Source organism: Camellia sinensis, chromosome 8, assembly GCF_055761805.1.
Source record: "Camellia sinensis isolate YWXY chromosome 8, ASM5576180v1, whole genome shotgun sequence".
NCBI classification, from domain to species: Eukaryota; Viridiplantae; Streptophyta; class Magnoliopsida; order Ericales; family Theaceae; genus Camellia; species Camellia sinensis.
Window position 1 is genome coordinate 173,217,099 of NC_138968.1, and position 22,249 is coordinate 173,239,347.

Sequence of the window (22,249 nt, forward strand, 5' to 3'; positions counted from 1 at the left end):
TCCGGTTAGCTTCTTCATGGGTCCGACAAGACTCTGTAAACTGTCCCGACATTGATTCCGGTTAGCTCCTTCATGGGTCCGACAAGACTCTGTAAACTGTCCCGACATTGATTCCGGTTAGCTCCTTCATGGGTCCGACAAGACTCTGTAAACTGTCCCGACATTGATTCCGGTTAGTTTCTACAAGGGTCCAGCAAGACTCCGTAAACTGTCACATCAACTGTCACAACATTGTCTGCTCCAACGGTCCGACATGACCCCATAAACTGTCTTCTACATCGGTCCGACACGAGCCAGTGTCTTCTACATCGGTCTGCCATAACCATACAGTCTCCTACAACGGTCTGACACGACTATACAGTGTCTCCTATCCATTTTTTATTTTTCAGTGTATTTTCTTGTTTTGTTACTGTAGAAATTTAATGTATAAAGAGAAAAAGAGAATTGTATTATTGATTGATGTTTGTAATTGTTACAAGATTGATAAATTACAATTCCTATACAATCTATATATAGAAGAAAATGTGGTAGTAGGTGTAGTGGAGGTGATAGTGGGTTAGGTGAAGTGGAGTGTGTGGTGAAGTGGAGATAGGTGAAGTGGAGTGTGTAGTGGAGTAGGTGAAGGTAAAGATGGGAAATTCTAACATATGGGGTCATGTCGGACCGTTGTAGAAGACACTGTTGTGACAGTTGTTGTGACAGTTTACGGAGTCTTGCTGGACCCTTGTAAAAGCTAACCGGAATCAAATGTCGGGACAGTTTATAGAGTCTTGTCGGACCCTTAAAAACTGTCTTCTACAAAGGGTCCGACATGACCCCATAAACTGTCTTCTACAACGGTCCGACATGACCCCATAAACTGTCTTCTACAACGGTCCGACATGACCCCATAAACTGTCTTCTACAAAGGGTCCGACATGACCCCATAAACTGTCTTCTACAACGGTCCGACATGACCCCATAAACTGTCTTCTACAACGGTCCGCCATGACCCCATAAACTGTCTTCTACAAGGGTCCGACATGACCCCATAAACTGTCTTCTACAACGGTCCTACATGACCCCATAAACTGTCTTCTACAACGGTCCGACATGACCCCATAAACTGTCTTCTACAACGGTCCGACATGACCCCATAAACTGTCTTCTACATCGGTCTGACACCACCATACAGTGTCCTCTACAACGTTATGACACCACATACAATGTCTTCACCAACGGTCTGACACGACCATACAGTGTCTCCTATCCTTTTTTATTTCTATGTATTTTCTTGTTTTGTTACTCTCTCCAAACTCAAGTTGGTTAGTTTCTCTCCTCCTTGAGTTTGCGGGGGGCTGTTAGAATTTCCCATCTTTACCTTCACCTACTCCACTACACACTCCACTTCACCTATCTCCACTTCACCACACACTCCACTTCACCTAACCCACTATCACCTCCACTACACCTACTACCACATTTTCTTCTATATATAGATTGTATTATTGATTGATGTTTGTAATTGTTACAAGATTGATAAATTACAATTCCTATACAATCTATATATAGAAGAAAATGTGGTAGTAGGTGTAGTGGAGGTGATAGTGGGTTAGGTGAAGTGGAGTGTGTGGTGAAGTGGAGATAGGTGAAGTGGAGTGTGTAGTGGAGTAGGTGAAGGTAAAGATGGGAAATTCTAACAGCCCCCCGCAAACTCAAGGAGGAGAGAAACTAACCAACTTGAGTTTGGAGAGAGTAACAAAACAAGAAAATACATAGAAATAAAAAAGGATAGGAGACACTGTATGGTCGTGTCAGACCGTTGGTGAAGACATTGTATGTGGTGTCATAACGTTGTAGAGGACACTGTATGGTGGTGTCAGACCGATGTAGAAGACAGTTTATGGGGTCATGTCGGACCGTTGTAGAAGACAGTTTATGGGGTCATGTCGGACCGTTGTAGAAGACAGTTTATGGGGTCATGTAGGACCGTTGTAGAAGACAGTTTATGGGGTCATGTCGGACCCTTGTAGAAGACAGTTTATGGGGTCATGGCGGACCGTTGTAGAAGACAGTTTATGGGGTCATGTCGGACCGTTGTAGAAGACAGTTTATGGGGTCATGTCGGACCCTTTGTAGAAGACAGTTTATGGGGTCATGTCGGACCGTTGTAGAAGACAGTTTATGGGGTCATGTCGGACCGTTGTAGAAGACAGTTTATGGGGTCATGTCGGACCGTTGTAGAAGACAGTTTATGGGGTCATGTCGGACCCTTTGTAGAAGACAGTTTATGGGGTCATGTCGGACCGTTGTAGAAGACACTGTTGTGACAGTTGTTGTGACAGTTTACGGAGTCTTGCTGGACCCTTGTAAAAGCTAACCGGAATCAAATGTCGGGACAGTTTATAGAGTCTTGTCGGACCCTTAAAAAATGCACCCTCAAAAGGTGTGCCCAATTTTGTAAAAAGGCGTGCCATCAAAAGACGTGCCCAATCCATAAAAAGGCGTGCCATCAAAAGGCGTGTCCACTTTATCAAAAGATGTGCCATGAAAAGGCGTGCCAGTTTGTCGGGCGGCAAGAGGCGCGCGATGCGCGTGGCTGGCCCTGGCTATTTAAAACAAGGTTGAGGCGAAGGCTGTGCATACGAGTCTGAAACCTCTGAACGCTCGGAGAGCTTGTCTCTGCAAATCTTGAAACACCCGGAAACCAACCCTTCTCTGAAACACCTAGCAACTCAAAAACATGGCCTCTTCTTCCCGTCCAGTTACCCAGAACCTGCTCACGCTCTTTCCAGAACTGAACGAGCCCACAAGAGAAATAACTGGTGCGGTGGCCAGTGAACCGCAACCAAACACCTCTGGTTTTGCTCCATTGAACTTTCCGATGCGGTCGGTGGAGCAAAAAATGGCGATGCAAACTGATATTGAGGCTAATCAGTATACTCTGAAGTCATGCGTGGAAACCATGACGGCGGTCACAAATTTGTCGAACCGGCTGCAGAGTAGGACAAATGAGGTGCAGCATTTAAACTCCCAACTGGCTCTGCTCCAACGCATGTATAAGGATGCGCGAGCAGAGATAAGCGTGCTAAGGACAGAAAACAAGGAGCTGAAGCGGAAGGCCACCGTGATGTTCCGATTTGGAGGACCGCCATATGCGGCAGTGGAGGAGCAGGGAGTAAATGTGCTCGGTGGCGTGGGAAATCCGGAGGCAACACCGTCAAGGGCCGGCCAAGACGGAGGCAAGAAGAAGAGACCGGCGGCAGAGTAGAGAAGAAAAAGCCCGCCTGTGGATGTGGTTGTTTGGGTTTGTTGTTGTTTTTTTTTTTTTTTTTTTTTTTTTTTTTTTTTTTGGTGTAAAATTGTGATCAGGGCGAAATCCCGATAGAAATAAAATGAGTGTATTGTGCAAATCCGAATGGCTTGAAGGTACAAGACTGAGCAGAAAAAATAAATGGAATGAATTTTTTTTTTTTTTTTTTTTTTTAATAATAATAATAATAATAATAATAATAATAATAATAAATAGGTATCATGGAGTGGGCGGTGATAAAAATATGATTTAGAAAAAAAGAGGAAGGTGGTGGAATGATGGGTCAAAAAGTAGAATAAAACAGAAAAAAAAAAAAGAAAAGGTGCACATGAGTTGGTATGTCAAAAAGTAGAATAAAAACAAAAGTGCACATGGGTTGGAAAGTAACATGACCTCGTCAATTATTTGTCCATAACCAGTTCCTTTCTCCTTAAACCAGTATGGGATTTTTCTCTTGGTAAATATGATGTTATCATCGGGGAGACCCGGCAAAGCAAATGTCTCTGTAACATAGAACAAGAACCTGGGAATGCCGAGGCGAGCACCAAGGTCGGCAGTCCAGGGATGGAACATGTCGCTGACGATGCAATCAGGGCGGCGTCGTTTGAAATGATCGCCGATGACCTGCGATTTTGGACGCCGATCACGAGGTTGAGATTTTCCGGCGAGGAAAAGAAGCAGAAGCTTCCGAGATCGCAGGATTCGCCTCTGATGGTGACGACGTAGGCGAATCGGACGGCGATGATGAGAACACCGAAGACAAAGAGTCGAACCAGAATGTTCCTCTGTAAGCTTGGCTTAGACTCCATAGCTCTCTGTATATACTAAATCTAGAGAGAGATGTGGAATTTGTGGCAGCGGAGTGAAGGAATGTGTGGAGGTCCGGCGGGCGGCCAAGGCGAGGCTGCCGCCCGCCGGTGAAGCAGAATTACTAGCTTCTTAACCTTGCTCTGATACCATGTAGAAATTTAATGTATAAAGAGAAAAAGAGAATTGTATTATTGATTGATGTTTGTAATTGTTACAAGATTGATAAATTACAATTCCTATACAATCTATATATAGAAGAAAATGTGGTAGTAGGTGTAGTGGAGGTGATAGTGGGTTAGGTGAAGTGGAGTGTGTGGTGAAGTGGAGATAGGTGAAGTGGAGTGTGTAGTGGAGTAGGTGAAGGTAAAGATGGGAAATTCTAACAGTTACTCTCTCCAAACTCAAGTTGGTTAGTTCCTATCCCCCTTGAGTTTGCGGGGGGCTGTTAAAACCTATCACCTACTTCACCCACTAAACCTAACCCACTACACCACTATCACCTCACCTACTCCACTAAACCTAACCCACTACACCACTACCACCTCCACTTCACCTACTCCACCTACCACCTCCACTTTACCTACTCCATCTACCACCTACTACCACCTACTCTTCTATATATAGGAATCATTGTAACATTCAATAAAACAACAATCAATAATACAATCAATATCTATACAATTCTCTATTTCTCTATACATCAATTTTAACACATGTCCTAACAGTTGCCGCAATTCTCTTCATTTGGCGATCACCACCATTTTAATAGTTCTGCTTTTCTTCCTCCCCGCAGATTGTGTGAAATCTCCCAACCTGTTCCATCTCAACCGCCAAAAAGAGAAATGCCTCCTTTTGCCAGTTGACGAGGTGCCCAATCCAACCCATCTTCGTCCACCTCTACTTCCTTTTCCCCAGCTGAAAGCTAAGGGCACACTAACCTTCTGTTCGCCAACAGCATGGCTTAAAAAATGGAAACACCTTTTATGCAGCTTACTGCGGTGTTAGGCTGATAGTAGAAACAGGGATGTGATTAGTTGTGGCTTAAAGGAACTAGAGGTTGTTTGATATTGATCTCTGTTATCCCCGTTTTGGTAACAAAGGAGAGAGATCTTTATTTGTTTATTTATTTATATTTTGTGGGGGGAGGATGGGGAGGGAGTATAACCATTTGGTTGTGTGGGACAAGGCGTGTTTGCCTTTTCATAGGGGAGGTTTGGGGATAAGTAGAACATAGTTGTTTAACAAGGCCTCTTTAGTTAAGTGGTTATGGAGATTTGCTTCGGAGGATGGGAGGTTGTGGAGGAGAAAAAGGGACAGATTGGGGTAACTGCTCTATGGGCAGTTGGCTACAATCATGGGACCTTATGGGTTGTGAGGGTTTGGGATGTCACTTCCTTTCTTTGTTTTCTGGTTTTTGGTCTTTTTTGTTACTGATTTGTAATGTTATGTACCTAGTTCCTATGTGTCTTACATAATAATGTTTGCTATAACTTGTCTGCAGATGTTGGAGGATACTTAAAACCACCAGTCTTCTTCTGCTTACTATAGATTGCAATGACACTCATATAGATTACAGTTGAGGAAGTCAACAGTATCAGATTTAGAAGAAACTGTATTGGAGACTGAAAATATGGCTGGTCATAATCAAGACTTCTAGTCTACCATATCTGTTCATACTCTCACATTGTGACAGCTATTGGGTGCCACAGAGCGCACACAAATGGATGGTATGGATGCATTTATGGCACTGCTGCATGCTGTAACGAATAACTGTTCCTCATATAGTATATTCTCGGCACAAGGTACTCTATATCTTTCTCTGTCTCTATTTTGTTTTTCTCCTAGGTAGGTAAAGGGAGAACATGTAACATGATTCTGTTACTGATGCTTGACGGCGCCAACAAATAAAATAAAAGTAAAAGAAAAGAAAAGAAAAGAAAAGAAAAGAAAAGCGGCACACCAAAAGAAAATAAGAGAAACCCTAAATTTCTGATTTCAATTTCCAAAATTCAACATCATAGTCTGAATAACCTTAATACATAATGGCCTATTTAGAGGCATTCAAGAAAACCATAATTCAAAGTCACCAAAAACAAAACAATACAATAATTAAATTCTAATTAATATTCTAATATTGATATAATTCCAAAAAATTTAACTTCCCAAAAGTCTTCAAATCTTTACTCTCTAATCATACATTTCTCTGTCAAACAAATGCTACAAAGAGTGTTCATTTATCATCTTCTTCTTCCTTACTTGTATCACAGTTACTTCCTACTTTGGCTTCCTTGAGAACAAGTCCCAAGAGTTTCTCATAAGCCTGGATTGCTGATCCAAGTGTATCAATCGCTTTGCTCCTATCCCGTGCCAAAACACCCAACGTCTGTTCCATCCCCGTCACCTCCCTCATCGGCCTACTCAGCTCTCTACTGGTGAACCCCGACCTCCATCTGCTAAATTCATCATTACCTTCACTTGCTCCAAGTCCGTGGCTCCCACAATCACCAAACCCTTTGACCACAACAAGTTCACTAATGCTTCCCAATTCCTCACTGAGAACCGTAACCACCTCTTTTCTAAAAACATCCCAAATCCAAATGCTCCCATCGTCTGAAGCAGTAACCAAATTCTGCCCTCCGTTCATCATTGCCAACGCAATCACTGCTCCCTTGTGTTTCCTTGTCCACGTGACTAATTTATGCCCTTGTTTCACCACGTGTCTCCCTACGCCCTTCATCACTCCGTTGTACACCGAACCATCCGATCCTGCAACGTAGAACTCAGATTCCGTGGGGTCCATTTCCACACCCCAAATTGTACACGGGAATGCTACGGTACGCAGGTGGGTCCCATGCATTAGGCTCCAGAACTTACACGTGCAATCTAAAGAGCACGAAATTATAGTACAATTGGATGCTCCAATCCCGGTAGTGACAGAAGTGACGGTTGATTCATGCCCATCGAATCGATGCAATACAAGTTGAGTCGACTTGGAAGACGTGTTCTCCAGAAGTTTATAGATTGGAAAAACCACAATGGTTCCATCATCACTGCCTGAAAACAAGAGTGACCCATCATCATTGATTGCCAGGCAAGATACAGGCTTTCTATGAGCAAAAATGGTTCGAATTGTGTCACTCGAAGGGACTGAGAGCGCATGGACATGGCCTGAAAGGCCACCAGCGAAAAGGTACGAGCCGTCAAAAGTGGCGGCAAGCTATGTTACATGGACTCTTCAAATTAAATCAAATACCCGTGTCGGACACCCGACACTCGGACAAGGGTATGGGATATGTGTCGGATACTTTTCAACGGATACTTCTTATATAATTGTATATAACACTATTATTATATGTATATATTATTATATAATTGCTATAAATGTCATTTTGACACTATAAGTTACATATAATACCATTTTATCTCACATATTAGATTAAAAATATAAAAATATGACATTTTTTTGCCGAGTCCGCGTATCCTTAAATTTATGATTTGATGAGTCCGACCTCTAGATACATACCCGCGCCCGACACCCGTACCCGAGTCCATGTAACATAGGCGGCAAGTGGACCAACTGGTTCAGTAATAGGGATGTGGTGCGAGGCGGTGGAGGACCACCAGTTATAGAGATGAATGGAGGCTGCAGCAGTGTCTGAGGACACATGAGAGGCGGCGATGAGATTGTTCCCAATAACCACAAGGCCTTTTCGAGGTGATCGGCTTCCAGTGAAGCGAGCTAAGGTGGTGCCTGAGGAAGCATCGAAGGCAGTGATGATTCCATCTGGAGAGCTAGCAAGGATGATTTCTTGCAAAGGAGATGATGCCATTTTTTTCAGGCAGGAGATGGGGAAAAAAACTGTGAACACGAGAAGTACATGGTGAGAGAGGATATGTATATATAGGTGTTGGAAAGGATGAGTTTTTATTAAATTAATTTTGGACTTTTGCTAGGTAACTAAAAATTTCTGTTTTATTTTATTTTAAATTTATGAGCTTGACTGGGTAAATTGTTTCACGTGAATTAGCTGCACAACAATGCCATTTATGTAGAGTGAGTTGGTGAGCCTAGTGAAGTATTGTAACGTAATTTCCTACTTTGACCATCATAATACTTTTTACTTTTCATTCATAAATCTTTCAGTATGGTGAGGACTCTATTTATTATATACTATATTACATAAATCACTAGAGATTACAAGGAAAAGTAATTATGAGAAATTATGTTTGAAATTAGCTCCAATGGATTTCATTTTTCTTTATTCGGTGGTGTTGGAAATTATGACGAAAGAAAATAGAGTTAGAGAAGAGGAGAAACCGTTTTTTTCATCGCGAGAACTTGCTCTAAAGAAATACAAAAATTTTGCTAATCAATCTTTTTCCTTCATCTCGTTTTTCTTTTTCATTTCCTTTCCTGTTCCTTTTTCTTTCATTATTTTTTAGAAGGAAAATGTTATAAATAAATGGATATGTCTTTTATATTTCAATCCCTCTTTCTCCTTGATGAACTGAGGGAACTTGTGACAGAATATTTATATATTCTATAAATTCACAAATAAATCTTTTCTTTTCATCTCTGTTTCCCTTTTCTTTTCCCATTTCTTCACCTTTTCTCTCACTACTTTCAGCAACCCAAACAGAGCTTAAGATAGCAGCAGATTTCTAAGTTTCATATTAAAAGCAAATTCATGCTTTGTTTCCCTTCAATCAGTGAAAAACATGCATGACATTTTGCCAATTCAGTTCCCCTAGACCTCTCTACCCATTGGGGGAAAAAAAAATATTGAGAGAATTGAATGCATAGCAAAATTTAAATAAATAGATACGAGAACTCAGCCTGATGTTGTAATTACAATAAAAGAATTCATGTTTTACAAACTATAGTGTGCTATAACCAAACTGAATAGTGCACTTATAAATTCATGTTTTACAAACTATAGGGAGTATAACCAAATAATATGATTGTATTTCTGTAACGGTTAAGAGTTTCACAGTCACGTGTGGTTTTTCCGTTTTCAGTCAATATTCACAGATTCTATAAGCAAAGATGGGCCTGAACCATGCACCTTTCCTTGTGAGATGATCTAAAACTAAATGGGTGATCTTGTAAAACTATGTATTCCAGTTTTGGAGTACAATTTGCCGGATCAAGACTGCCAACATACTTCCGATAGATATGTTGATGACATTAACAGCATCATTGTTCAACTGCAAAATCAAACCAGCAACAGATGTCAGCAGCGGTGAATTAAAATCTCAAACTGAACAACAGCACAGAGAGAGAGAGAGAGAGAGAGAGAGAGAGAGAGAGAGAGTTTAGTTTCTAAACAGTAATCTTCTCAGTCATACTAAAAAAAGCTGGATGCCCGGTAAAAAGTAAAGAATTGAAATGATAATTTGTGTTGGTCACCAACCCATCGGAATCCTTCTTTCTCTTGGAGGGAAGCACCTATCACGCTTTCACCAAGATTAGCAATCTGGGAAGCTACGACACAAATCACAGCCTCCGGTCCATTTATCTGTTTTCCAATTATTTTTTCAAGAGAAGGAAAAATACACATTTGGTCAGATATCTTATGAAGATATAAACATAAAAGTGCCTGTTGAAAGATTCTAATGACACAGCTTAAAATAAACAGACAAGCATAATGAAAGTTCCGACCATCTTAATACTGTTTTAAGTTTTGTTCATAAAGGAAACAAGCAAAGTGAAAAAAGAGAAAAGATTCAAAGAATGTGGAGGGAATGAGAGTCGAATATTTAAAATTGTAAACACAAAGAGAATTTTATTATACCTCACCCATCAGATAACCAACGAAAGAAAGAAGAATTGATGCTAAAAGTCCAGCAACGGTTCCCTCAACACTAACAGCTCCTTCGGTTCCCCTTGGAACTATCTTAAATGTCGTGACTAGATACCTGCATTAAAAGCAGCAATTTTAAAGCAGGCACACCATATATATTTATTTCATTGAAAATTTTGTAGGAGGTCATTAATGCTTGGATACCGTGACGGAATTGACAAAGAAAACTTGAAAGGTTTGTACAATATTAAAATACTGTTTTTTCCTGGGATACACAGAGATTTTAACTGAGAAACTCGTAGAACCAGAATATAACCGGGAGAATGCATCTACAGTAAATCAAGTATCATGTCAAAGACTCCAAAATTCAAATACTAACTTGAGGTGCAAATAGCATACTTTAGGATAGATAAATCTCTTAAGATGCTACTCATGCTTCCTAGGATAAATCTCAACCATTTAAAGCATTTGACACAAAGCACCCTCCTCAATTGGACCAAAAATCAATTGCAGGAGTAGAATTTGTGGGCTCCATTCAACATACCAATTGCAATAATTTTAGCTTCCGTTATTCAAGATAGAATCCAGTGTATGTAATACTGACATATAACTGGCAGTAGTCTCATCAAAATCTTAACCATTGATCAAAACCCAACACAACTTTTAAGTTATCATGTGGCAGGATGGGAACCTAAGATAGCATGATAGATCGCCCAGTAACACATTTTATGCACAATAATAACAACAAAGGTTTTATAACCATACCAACCCATAAAATTTACCGTCATAAATGAGAACCCTAAAAAACCTAGGAAACCACAAGTTAAAAGATGCATCACTTACGTTGTTTTTCCATATGCTTTTCCTATTTCACTTGAGACAGTATCACTCAATTTAGTACAGAAACTGGCGACAAACCCAAGTTCCAGAAGGTGATAAAATTTGCTTCCGCCAACTCCAAATATTGAAAGGAAAGCACAAACACAACCAGCTGCACTGGAACCAATCACGCTTCCTGGTCCTCTCCTTCCTTTCCTCTTCTCAGCAACCCCTTGAGCCTCCTTCTGTGCCATTTTCAACTTTGTTGCACCTGTACCCTAGCAGATCCAAAAGCACAAATATGCATTACATACAAAGCTTGAAAATGCCATCTCTAATCAACCTCAAATTCCACAATTAAATTTAAGCCAATTGAATTCCTTTTCTATCACAATGTAGTATGTAACTGCAATCCCTCATCAATCAAAATTGTAGTAGTACAATCAAAATTGAGGACCATAATCAAATTACTCAAATTCCACAATTAAATTTAAACCAATTGACTTCCTTTTCTATAACAATGTAGTATGCAACTTGAATCAAAACTGTAGTAGTACGATGAAAAAAAGAAAATTGAGGCCCATAATAAGATTACTTGACTTCCTTTTCTATGACAATGTAGTATGTAACTGCAATTACTCATCAATCAAAACTGTAGTAGTACAATCAACAACAAAAAAAAAGAAAAGAAAATTGAGACCCATAATCAAATTAAAGCAAAGAATGAGAATTTACAAATGAAGTTTATCATATCAGTATTCACAGAGAATGATTATCAATTAAACTCTTCACAAAATGGTTAAAAATCAAAACCCATAAAGAAAATTATCAACTAATGCAGAACAAATGACCTTTCTACACTACCACTATGTTTGGGAACTTAGGAGGGAAAACAAAAGAAATGATTACATAAATTATATTATAAGAGAAAAGAAAAAAAAAATGATTGTGATTTATCTCCTTCTTGTTTGGATAAGTAAGAAATAAAAGAAAATAAATCTCATTCTTATTTGGTTAGATTTCATAAGAGAAAATAAAAGAAATTGTTTTATGTTATATTACCAAAATAACTTTTTTATATTTTTTCAATCATTTTATTTATTTTATTTTTATAGGGACAAAATTGATATTATAAAAATATAAAAATCTATTACACTATGTTTGGATTGAGTGATTTGAGGAGAAAAGAAAAGAAATAGAGTGATATGTATTTCTCTTATTTGTTTAGATAACCTAAGTAGAGAGAAATGGAAAGAAATGGAGAGAAACTCATTTCTCTTATTAGCCTCATTTTCAATCTTCCCAAAAGTGAAGAGATTGGGAGAAAAAAGAAACCACTATTTTCATAATACCTATTTTGTCCCTATAAAAATAAAAGAAATAAAATGATTGAAAATATAAAAAGGTTATTTTGGTAATATAACATAAAATAATTTCTTTTCTTTTCTCTTAATAAAACCTAACCAAACAAGAATGAGAGAAATCACAATCATTTCTTTTCTTTTATTTCTTCCTTATCCAAACAAAAATGAGAGAAATCACAATCATTTCTTTTCTTTTCTTTTCTCTTATTACTTAAGTAATCATTTCTTTTCTTTTCTCTCCAACATAGTGTTAGGCCAAGTTTGGCATGTGCCCAAAAAGTTAAAAAGTTACTCAAAAAGTTAAAAAATTATTCTATTCACCAAAAGTCAAAAAGTACGGCGGCACAACTCCCAATCCTAATTTTCTCTTACATACTAATTTATACAATTTTTTAATACATATTTTTTCATAAAAAGTCAAAAAGTTAACCCAAACAATCATATTTTTTTCCTTAACTTTTTAGTCCAAAAAGTCAAAAAATGCACTTATTTAAAACATTCCAAACAACCCCTTAGTTTTTTTTTTTCTCACAATCTTTCCATTTTGGGAAGATTAAAAATTAGGGTTACAAGAAAAATGAATTTCTCTTCGTCACTCTCCATTTCTTTCCATTTCACTCCACTTAAGTTATCCAAACAAAAATATTTCTATCCATTTCTTTTCTTTTCTCCCCCAAATCACTCAATCCACATAGTGTAATTGACTTAGAATTGAACTCTCAACAGGAAAGAGAAAGAATAAAAGTGGATTCCACATTTTCGAAACTCGGGTTCAAGTTCAAATTTAATTCAAATTAATAATAAAGGAATCGGGGGTAGAGCGTAAATTTTGGGTCTAGGACAAGAGTATTATATGTTTTACAAGATACTTAAATGAAATACTGTACTACGATTAGAGATAGAGTTACATAAATGGAAATAAGATGAATCTCTCTACAATTAGAACTCATTTACTTGAATCAAATCTATGCAAAAATGTACATAAATAAATAGCAAAGAAAGCAATTGGAATTGATCTTACAATAACGAAATAGGTGGCGACGAGAAGAAAAGCGGAGGGACCAAAAGCGCGCCATGTGAGGGTGCCGAGCAAGAAGGCGGCTCCAATGCCGGGGAGAGAGAGGCCGGAGCGAAGAAGAGGAGAACCCACGACGAAGATGATGAGATTGCTGAGGAGAGAGGATTGCCAGGTGGGCGGCGAAGATTGAAGCGACTGAATTGCGTGGTGAAGAAGCCCTAGATCAGAGGAGGTGGTGGTTGCTTGAGCTTTGACAGTAGGAATTGTCATCTGAGGAGGAGTTATAGGGTTTGGGATGTGAGTGGTTTTTAGGGTTTGTGGTTTGTGAATTGATGAGAGTATTGATTGGTGAGGATGGAGGAGGAGGAGGAGGTGTGGGAGTGATTGGGGTGGTGTGAAGAAGATGATCAAGTTCAAAGGTTGACAAAGAGGCCATTTTTAATGAGTTGGAATGTGTTTTGTGTTTTTTTGGGGGAGAGAGAGAGAGAGAGGAGTGTGAAGGAAGGAATGAAGGTGCAGGCCAGCAAGCTGCTATGCTGCCCAACCCAACATCACATTTCAAGTGGGCCTAGGCCTCAAGTTTTTTTATTTTTTTTGACAAATTACTATAATAGAATGTCTAGTCATCTTTTGAATGTTCTCAAAAGTTAGTTACGTATTTTTCTTTTTTATTTTTCTTTGTGTATTTATTTTTCTTTACATCTTTCTCTTCATGATTTTTTATGACCGGCGACAATGCCTTTGGGATAGTTTAGGATGTCCTAAATAAGTGTACTTTTTATCTTTTTGGACTAAAAAGTTGAGGAAAAAAATATGAATGTTTGGGTTAACTTTTTAATTTTTTATGAAAAAATATGTATTAAAAATTGTATAAATAAGTGTGTAGGATAAGATAGTGTAGTACACCGTACAGATTGGCAATCAGTCGGGTGGTTGAATACATGGGAAAAAATTGCCTCATTTTCGGGTTTTGATTAGACGATGTTGTTCGGCTCGTGGGGGCCCACGACGGGTCCCGTTTTTCTAATCGGAACCGTTCAATGTGTAGAACTTATCGAGTACTAAATACTTACAAAAAATTACGTTGATTGGATATCGATAACTATCTAATCGTATTCGTTTTTTTTTATCAACTGTTAACTATAACACCATCCAATTTTTATACAAAACTGATTTGATTATATAGTTAGCGATATCCAATAGACATGATTTTTTACAGGCATATAGTACTAGACGAGTTCTACATCTTCAACGGTTCGGATTATCAAAACGGGACCCATGATGGGCCCCCCACGGGCCCAACTTTACCATCCAACTTAGTGAATGTACACATGCAATTTTTTTTCCCCCCTTTCACTGAAGCTGGCCTGACGTCAATACATTGATAGGAAAAAAAGTTGATTTGTATTTAATATTTGTATATTAATTTTTTAATATTTTTTTTGTGAATAGTGATAACTTTTTAACTTTTTTTGTAACTTTTTTACTTTTTTTACAATTGCCAAACCAGCCCTTTTTCTCTTTCTCTTTTTAATATATAGTCATTGGTGACCAACGACCATCATTGCTTGGGATTTACAGGCAACCATCGACCATCGACTTCTTATTTCACCCTTGCTGACGGCGAAAGAGACGAGTTTCCAACGAATAAGATGAGTTGATCTACTCAGATCTGGTGTAGATCTATATCAGATCTGCGTAAATTTACATGAGATCCAACTAGATCTAAACCAAGAATAGTTGTCGGAGTACAATATTCTCTCTATATCTGTTTCTCTTATTCGATTTCTCAATTTTTTTAACTTTTCTCTACTACACACTTTTATTTTCCTATTTTAATGGACAAAATTTTCAAGTTCAAAACAAGTTGCTTTTAAGTTTTAGTTACAAACGGTGAAAATTGTAAAATTTTAGAGTTTCAATTTTTTTGTGCTGAAATGAATTATACTTTAAAACTGTAAAATTTTACAGTTTCATAACATTCTTTAGAATTATAAAATTTTGTAGGTTTATAACATGTTTTCCAGTTTGATTAATAATAATAAATGTTTAATAGAAGGGTAAATTACAAATACACCCTTGAGGTTTATTTAAAATACAGATTACCCTTGTGGTTTGAAAATTACAAATATTCTATTATTATAATTTTTTATTTAATAGAATTAACTAAAAAAATAAAATTCATAATTACTCTCCTATATAATAATAAAATTACCTAAATTATTATTTGAAACATATTTTTAATATCATTAAAAACTGTTAATTGACTTGATGATTTATTAATAAAATAGACGATTTGTTATAAAATTAGAAACCTCAATGGATGGAATGTAATTTTCAAAACCACAAGGAGTGATTCGTATTTTAATCAAACTTCAGGGGGTGTATTTGTAATTTATCCTTAGTAGAATCATGTTTTGAAACTGTAGCATTTTACAGATTCAAAACTTACTTTTCAGTTTGATCAATATTAGAGATTATTTGCTTAAACCCTATAAAAATTAAAAAATAATATATATTTTTTCCCATTGTTGTTTGTTGTTGTTATTTTTTTTTCTTCTTTCAGTTTATTAATATTTAGCACATTTTGTTATGTATTTTCACTATAATTTTTCCATTTATTTTTTTTTCGGTAATATTCTGGACATTTCGGTGAGTTACCGATGATGTTCTTGGAGTTCAACGAACATTCTGGACATTCCGGCGACTTCCAGTGATGTTCTAAACACTTCGGTGATAATCCAGCGAACTTCCAGCGACTTCTCGGTGATGTTGAATATTTTGGGAAGTCTTCGGTGACGGTTTGACGGAAGTTTGGTAGTGGTGGAATGTAGTAGCGTTTTTAAAGTTATGAAAAAAAAAAAAAATTGGTAATAATTAAAAACATGTAAGACTAATGGTCCAAGTATTTGGTTTTGGGATTATATTTTAAACTTTTTGGGTATGGGACTTGCTAAAAAATGCCTTTTTATTTTATTTTTTTACTTTTTTATAATTGGAAGTATGGGTGAGCAGAGGATATATCGATCCGCCAAAGTCGACCGAACCAAACCGATCCGCCGCATTTTGGACGGATGCGTGATGACGAGCGGACGGTTGTGGATTGATTTTCTCCAATCCGCCAATCTGGCGGACAGATGGCGGATTTGAGATTCCTTTGGCTGCAGCCAAACCGCCAAACCGCGAGTACCCCTAATAATTTATAAGACTTTGTGTTTTCAGTTTGTTTAAATATTCTGTTTGTGTTTTCAATTAAAAAAGAGTTTAAATATTCTGTTGAAAAAAAGTTTTCAACTTGAATATCTTTTTTGAATTGAAAAAAATAAACATATTATTTATCTATATTTTTTGGTTTTTAAATCTATCTCTAAAAATAATAAATAGAAAATATGATATATGCTGGTTGGTTTTTGTTTTCAAAAACAGATATAGATGTAACAATACAGAGACATACAATCTCTACTACTGCTCTATTCATGGTTTTGGCGATTTAAATTGTTTTTATATTTTAAGAACAACATATTGTAATACTTTATGTGGATGATGCATACTGTGATTGTAATATGTGGAAGAGGGATGCAGTGATTGTAGTATTCTAATGTTTCAAACTTTCTTGCTTTGGATGAGGCATGCAGTGATTGTAATATTTTTTTAAGTCATTGACTGTAATACTTTCTTCTTCTTTTTTTTTTTTTTTTGAGAAAATGCACAAGTTGAATTATGTTGAAAATTTATAAAATTTTAAACTGTCAAACCGATTCGCATCAATTCGCTCAATCCACATCCGCCGAATTGGCGGACGGATGCGGATTGATTTTCTCCAATCCGTTAATCTAGGGGATGGATGGCGAATTGGAGGTTCCGTGGCCGCAACTGTAACGCCCTCAAATAATACGTATAAACCCATCATTTTTGACATGCATAGACATAAAAGAATAAAATATATTTCTATTCATCAGAGTATTAAGTACAAAAATATTACATGTTGACAACAAAAGTAAATGCCCTAGGGGCTTACAACTTTCCAAGTCAACACTTGGGTTCAACAAAAGAAGAGTTCTAACTCTTAATACAAAATAAGCCCTTGGCTTGATTAACATGTAATACAAAAAGAAAATAACAAAAAGATCTTCAAGCCTCTAAGCCTCCCAAGCTACATCCTTGGAGGTGGTATATCTCTTGAACCTGAAAATGATGTCTCATATAGGGTGAACCAATGCCCAGTTGAGATATACTAAACCAAGTATGAGAAATAACTAAAACAATAGCATTTGATATATGGTTAGTACATATAAACCAACTTACAATACTTTTCAATTCAGTATCAAGTACACCCATTTTTCATTTCAATTTACTTCACTTATACATTTTCGATTCATAACTATGGCTCAGAACCTGGCCAAATAATTCAATGAGACTATAACTCATATTTAAAACATTTCCATATTTCACAATTCACATGAGATTATAACTCATATTACAATACTTCCATATTTCAATTGATACACATATTTGTTGTATCAGTGAAGTCCATCCCCTATCTCCTCCTAAACAGGTTTGAGAGTCCATTCCCTATCTCTTCTCAAACCATGGAGTACATCCCCTATATTCTCTCAAACAATATATATATACAATGTATTAAAACACTTATCATATACAATGATCAATCAATACACACATTTGCTGTATTATTCCAACCGTCATATTCAATGACATATTCAATGTGATTAGTTTCAGTTTTCCCTAATCATCATACAATGTCTACAACAATCAAGACTATCCTCCACCGATAGCCCAAAGCAGTTATCTCTAAACAGATAATAAATTTATCAACAGATAAAATATCGATATTCCCATAGGTGAGTGATTAAATTATCCAACTACACCATTCAATCCCACAACTTCCCAATTTCATAAATTTCAACTCAATTACACAATTTCCCAAATTAATTATTCAAATTAATTGGTCACATTAAATTAGGTTTTTTCCCTCATTTTTCCGACATTAGCCCTAAGGCTCATTTTCATCAATTCAACAACAACAATTCCATTTTCCAAAACCTCACATACACATGGATTTTATCTTTTGAAAACCCCCTTTTTATGACCTCAAATCAAACCCTAACTTTTCCAAAATTATCAAACAACACCAACTAATCATAATGACTAAAATTTATGTCAAAACTCATAGAATAGAGTAGGTTATCCCTACCTTAATTTTCGGAGCTCAAAGGAGGAGAGAGGTGAAACTTAAAGTGCTCCAAATCCACAAATTTTCAGATTAAAGCAAAGTCCTCGTGACCCTCTATCTTTCTTACAAAGAGATTAGGGTAGAAACACTCTAGAAGTAGATGAAATCCTAGAGAGAATGTGTGTGTAGAGAGGAATGGAGCTGGATCTAGGGTTTGAACCAAAAAAGATGGAGAAAAAGTGAAGAAGGAGAAGCTACTGCAAACTGAAATATACGAGGCTCGCTCCAGCGAAGGAGTGGTCGCTCGAGCGACCAGACACAAAGAAACCTCGCTCGAGCATAGAAAGCCTCGTTCGAGCCAACAAGTCGAAGCTTCAGGTCTGTAACCCAGAAGCATGCTCGAGCGAAGAATTGCATCTCTCAGGTCCAGAACTGGACGCAGACGCAAGCTCGAGTGCAAGACTTCTCGCTCGAGCCACCAGACACAACACTCAACTCTCACTCGAGTGAAGGAACCCTGGCTCGAGCGAAGGAACTAAAACATAGAGCTTGCTCGAGCGACAAAAGCCTCACTCGAACGAAGACACAAAAATCTAGGCAGCAACCCTTGGTTTAAACTCACTACCAACCTGTAACAAATCTGTCCAACTCATCCTATAACGCCCTCAAAATAATACATAAAACCCCACATTCTTGACATGTATTGATATAAGAGAAATAAACACTTTTCCATTCATCAGAGTAGTCCTTACAAATGTGTTACATGTTGACAACAAAAGTAAATGCCCAACGGCTTACAACTTTCCAAGCCAATATTTGGTTACACAAAAGAGAGTACTAACTCATGTCATATTAAGCCCTTGGCCTGAATTTACATGTAATACAACAAAAGATAACAAAATAACAAAAAGAGTCTTCAACTCCCAAAACCTTCCAAGCTATGTCCTTGGATGTGGCATATCACCTGGACCTGAAAAATGATGTCCCATATAGGGTTAGCCACAGCCCAGTAGAGATATACTAAACCAAATATAAGCAATGACTAAAATAATAGCATTAGATAGAAGGTTAACACTTATAAACCAATTATATCATAATACAGTTTCATGACACTTGTGTCCATGTTACATTCCATTTTCCTTTACTTATCCAAATCATTTCATATATATGGCTCAGAACCTGGCCAAACAATTCAATGAGACTATAACTCATATACTAACACTTCCATATTTCACAATAGATACACATATTTGCTGTATCAATATCATATTAAAACACTTCCATACTTCACAATAGATACACATATTTGCTATATCAATACTTCAATTTAATACACATATTTACTGTATTAATGGAGTTCATCCCCTATCTCCTCCTAAACAGGTTTGAGAGTCCATCCCTTATCTTTCCTCAAACCATGAAGTACATCCCCTACCTCCTCCCACACAATACACATATTCCAAGTATATAAACAATTATCATATACAGGGATCACTCAATACACAAATTTAATGTATTATTCCAACCGTCATATTCAATGACATATTCAATGTGATTAGTTTCAGTTTTCCCTAATCAACATACAGTGTCTACAACAATCAAGACTATCCTCCACCGATAGCCCAAAGCAGTTATTTCTAAACTAAAAGTAAATGTATTAAATAGATATAATATCAACTTACTCCATGGGTGAGTGATTAATTTATTCAACTACACCATTCAATCCCATAATTTCCCAATTTCATTATTCTCAACTCAATTCCATATTTCTACATTTTCCAAAAATTAATTATACAAATTAATTTAGTTCATAATTAGGGCATTCTTTCCCCTTTATCACATTTCAACCCAAAGGCTCAAATTCAACAATACAACAACATTAATTCCATTTTTGTTGGTCTCAAACACCCATGGGATTTAACATTTTGAAAACCCTCATTTTTATAAATTACAAATCAAACCCCAACCTTTTCAAAAATTACCCAACAACCCTAACATATCAAAATGCCCAAAATTTATGACAAAACTCATAAGATGGAGTAGGGTATCCCTACCTCGAAATTAGAAGCCCAAAGGAGAAGATGGTGAACACCCGAAATGCTTCAAATCCACAACTTTTCAGATTAAAACGAAGCTCAAGCCACTCTTTATCTTTTTTACAAAGGACTTAGAGTAGGAACACACTTAAACTAGATGAATCCCTAGAGAGAAAGTATGTAGAGAGAGAGAGAGCTCGGATCTAGGGTTTGCAAAACAAAAGAGATGAAAAAGTGAAGTGTTTACTTGCTGCTGTCTACTGATATAACACAGGCTCGCTCGAGCGAAGGATTGGTCGCTCGAGCGACCAGACACAAAGAACTCTCGCTCGAGCGTAGAAAGCCTCGCTCGAGCCAACAATGCGAAACTTCAGGTCTGCAACCCAGAAGCACGCTCGAGCGACGAAACACAAAACATACACCTCACTCCTCGAGGGAAGGAAAGCTCGCTCGAGCGAAGAATTGCAACCTTCAGGTCCAGAACCAGATGCAGACGTAAGCTCGAGCAAAGGACTTCTTGCTCGAGCTACCAGATACAAAACTCAACTCTCGCTCGAGCGAAGGAACCCTGGCTCGAGCGAAGGATCTAAAACACAGATCCTGCTCGAGCGACAAAAGGCTCGCTCGAGCGAAGGACCAAAATTCTGGACAGCAACCATTTGCTCCCAATCACACCCAACCTGTAACAAACCTGCCCAACACATCTTATAACTCAAAAATAAAGAATCAAATGATGACATCAAGATATATACAACAACAAGCTCCACGAAACCTAAGTCCGGATACAACAATCAAATGGGAAAAGACCGGAATTGCTATAACTAAAATTCAAATATAAAGAATTAAGGACGGAAACAAGACATAAACAAAACCAACTCCACGGAACCTAAGTCCGGAATACAATAAATAAAGGAGAGAAAATCGGGATCACTATAAGCCGACCCGTGCCCATCCCTAATTGGAAGTATGTGTGGAGGAGGATTTAGCTTGTTTGGTTTGGTTTTTTAAGTTTTATTTTTCTTAAATTGAATTTTTTTATTTTTTCGTATTTTTTTTTTGTTTTTATTGAATTTTTTAATATTTTAAATAAATTTTTTAATTTTTTTTAGATAAATCTAACATAAATATACTTAAAAAGTATAATATTTGTGATTTTTTTTAAAAATTCAGTAAATATAAAAAATATAAAATATATGAAAATTCAGTACATTTTTATATTTTTGTGTATCTATTGATTTTTTAAAATATTTATTTTACAAATGTCTTATTTTTTAGATATATCTAAGCAAGGTACATATAAAAAATTAAATAAAAAGTTGCTTAAAATTTTAAAAATATTCGTTAAAAACAAAAGAACACGACAAATAAAAAACTTAATTTCTAAAAAATTCAATCCAAAAAATTGAACAAAACACATTGATTATTTTTCCTATTGCATAACCCTTAGTTTTTCCTTTGTATTGTTTTAAAACGAAAATTCTGCAAAGGTTACTACGGTCTTCTCCAACGGTGCATTAATTTTTCATCAAATTTGAGTAAAAACTTCATTTGATATCAAGTGTTCCAATGGAAGGTTTTGTAATTTCATCAAACCACCGGCCGACCGACTGGCCGACTAGCCCGTTGACCGGCCAGTGTAATTTTTTCACAAAATTTTGCCTTGAGTTGGTCATCTAGGGGACATCCAGTAGTGAAAATCGAACTACAATGAACAGTGATTTGATGAAAGCCATATTAGTTCTCAATTTGATGAAAGAAAAATAAAATTTTGAATTTGATACGTATTTAATGAAATCGTTGAAATAGAAAAATAAGCTATTTTTTATCAAATTTAAATTTGATTACAGTTTTAAATAATCATTAAAAATGATCTAATTCAGTAGTTGAGATAACTCGTATAAAATTAAAGTGACTC

General features: G+C 36.8%; 2 protein-coding genes across 2 annotated transcripts; both read right to left on the reverse strand.

The window, feature by feature from the left end:
- Positions 1 to 6,211: 6,211 nt before the first annotated feature.
- On the reverse strand, positions 6,212 to 8,868 carry LOC114302177 (protein ROOT INITIATION DEFECTIVE 3). Its single transcript, XM_082885811.1, has 3 exons — positions 8,865 to 8,868; positions 7,660 to 7,961; positions 6,212 to 7,319 (listed from the first exon to the last, which is right to left on the reverse strand). The coding sequence occupies exons 1-3, from the start codon at positions 8,866 to 8,868 to the stop codon at positions 6,333 to 6,335; spliced, it is 1,293 nt and encodes a 430-aa protein (XP_082741937.1). The 3' UTR covers positions 6,212 to 6,332.
- A 57-nt stretch (positions 8,869 to 8,925) lies between these two features.
- LOC114302167 (integral membrane protein (Protein of unknown function DUF92, transmembrane)) lies at positions 8,926 to 13,843 on the reverse strand. Its single transcript, XM_028247160.2, has 5 exons — positions 13,111 to 13,843; positions 10,750 to 11,003; positions 9,898 to 10,021; positions 9,517 to 9,621; positions 8,926 to 9,310 (listed from the first exon to the last, which is right to left on the reverse strand). Exons 1-5 carry the CDS (start codon positions 13,375 to 13,377, stop codon positions 9,215 to 9,217), a joined length of 846 nt encoding a protein of 281 aa, XP_028102961.2. The 5' UTR covers positions 13,378 to 13,843; the 3' UTR covers positions 8,926 to 9,214.
- Between the last annotated feature and the right edge of the window lie 8,406 nt (positions 13,844 to 22,249).

What these genes read in the sequence shown, in the direction of transcription:
- LOC114302177 (XM_082885811.1), bottom strand. An exon ending in TTGGTCCACTTGCCGCCTAT is followed by an intron (nt 7,320 to 7,659) that starts GTTACATGGACT and finishes CATGTAACATAG; the next exon opens with CTTGCCGCCACTTTTGACGG.
- LOC114302167 (XM_028247160.2), bottom strand. Translation starts at nt 13,377, where the DNA reads ATGACAATTCCTACTGTCAAAGCTCAAGCAACCACCACCTCCTCTGAT. An exon ending in AAAGCATATGGAAAAACAAC is followed by an intron (nt 10,022 to 10,749) that starts GTAAGTGATGCA and finishes CTTTTAATGCAG; the next exon opens with GTATCTAGTCACGACATTTA. An exon ending in AGAAAGAAGGATTCCGATGG is followed by an intron (nt 9,311 to 9,516) that starts GTTGGTGACCAA and finishes TTGATTTTGCAG; the next exon opens with TTGAACAATGATGCTGTTAA.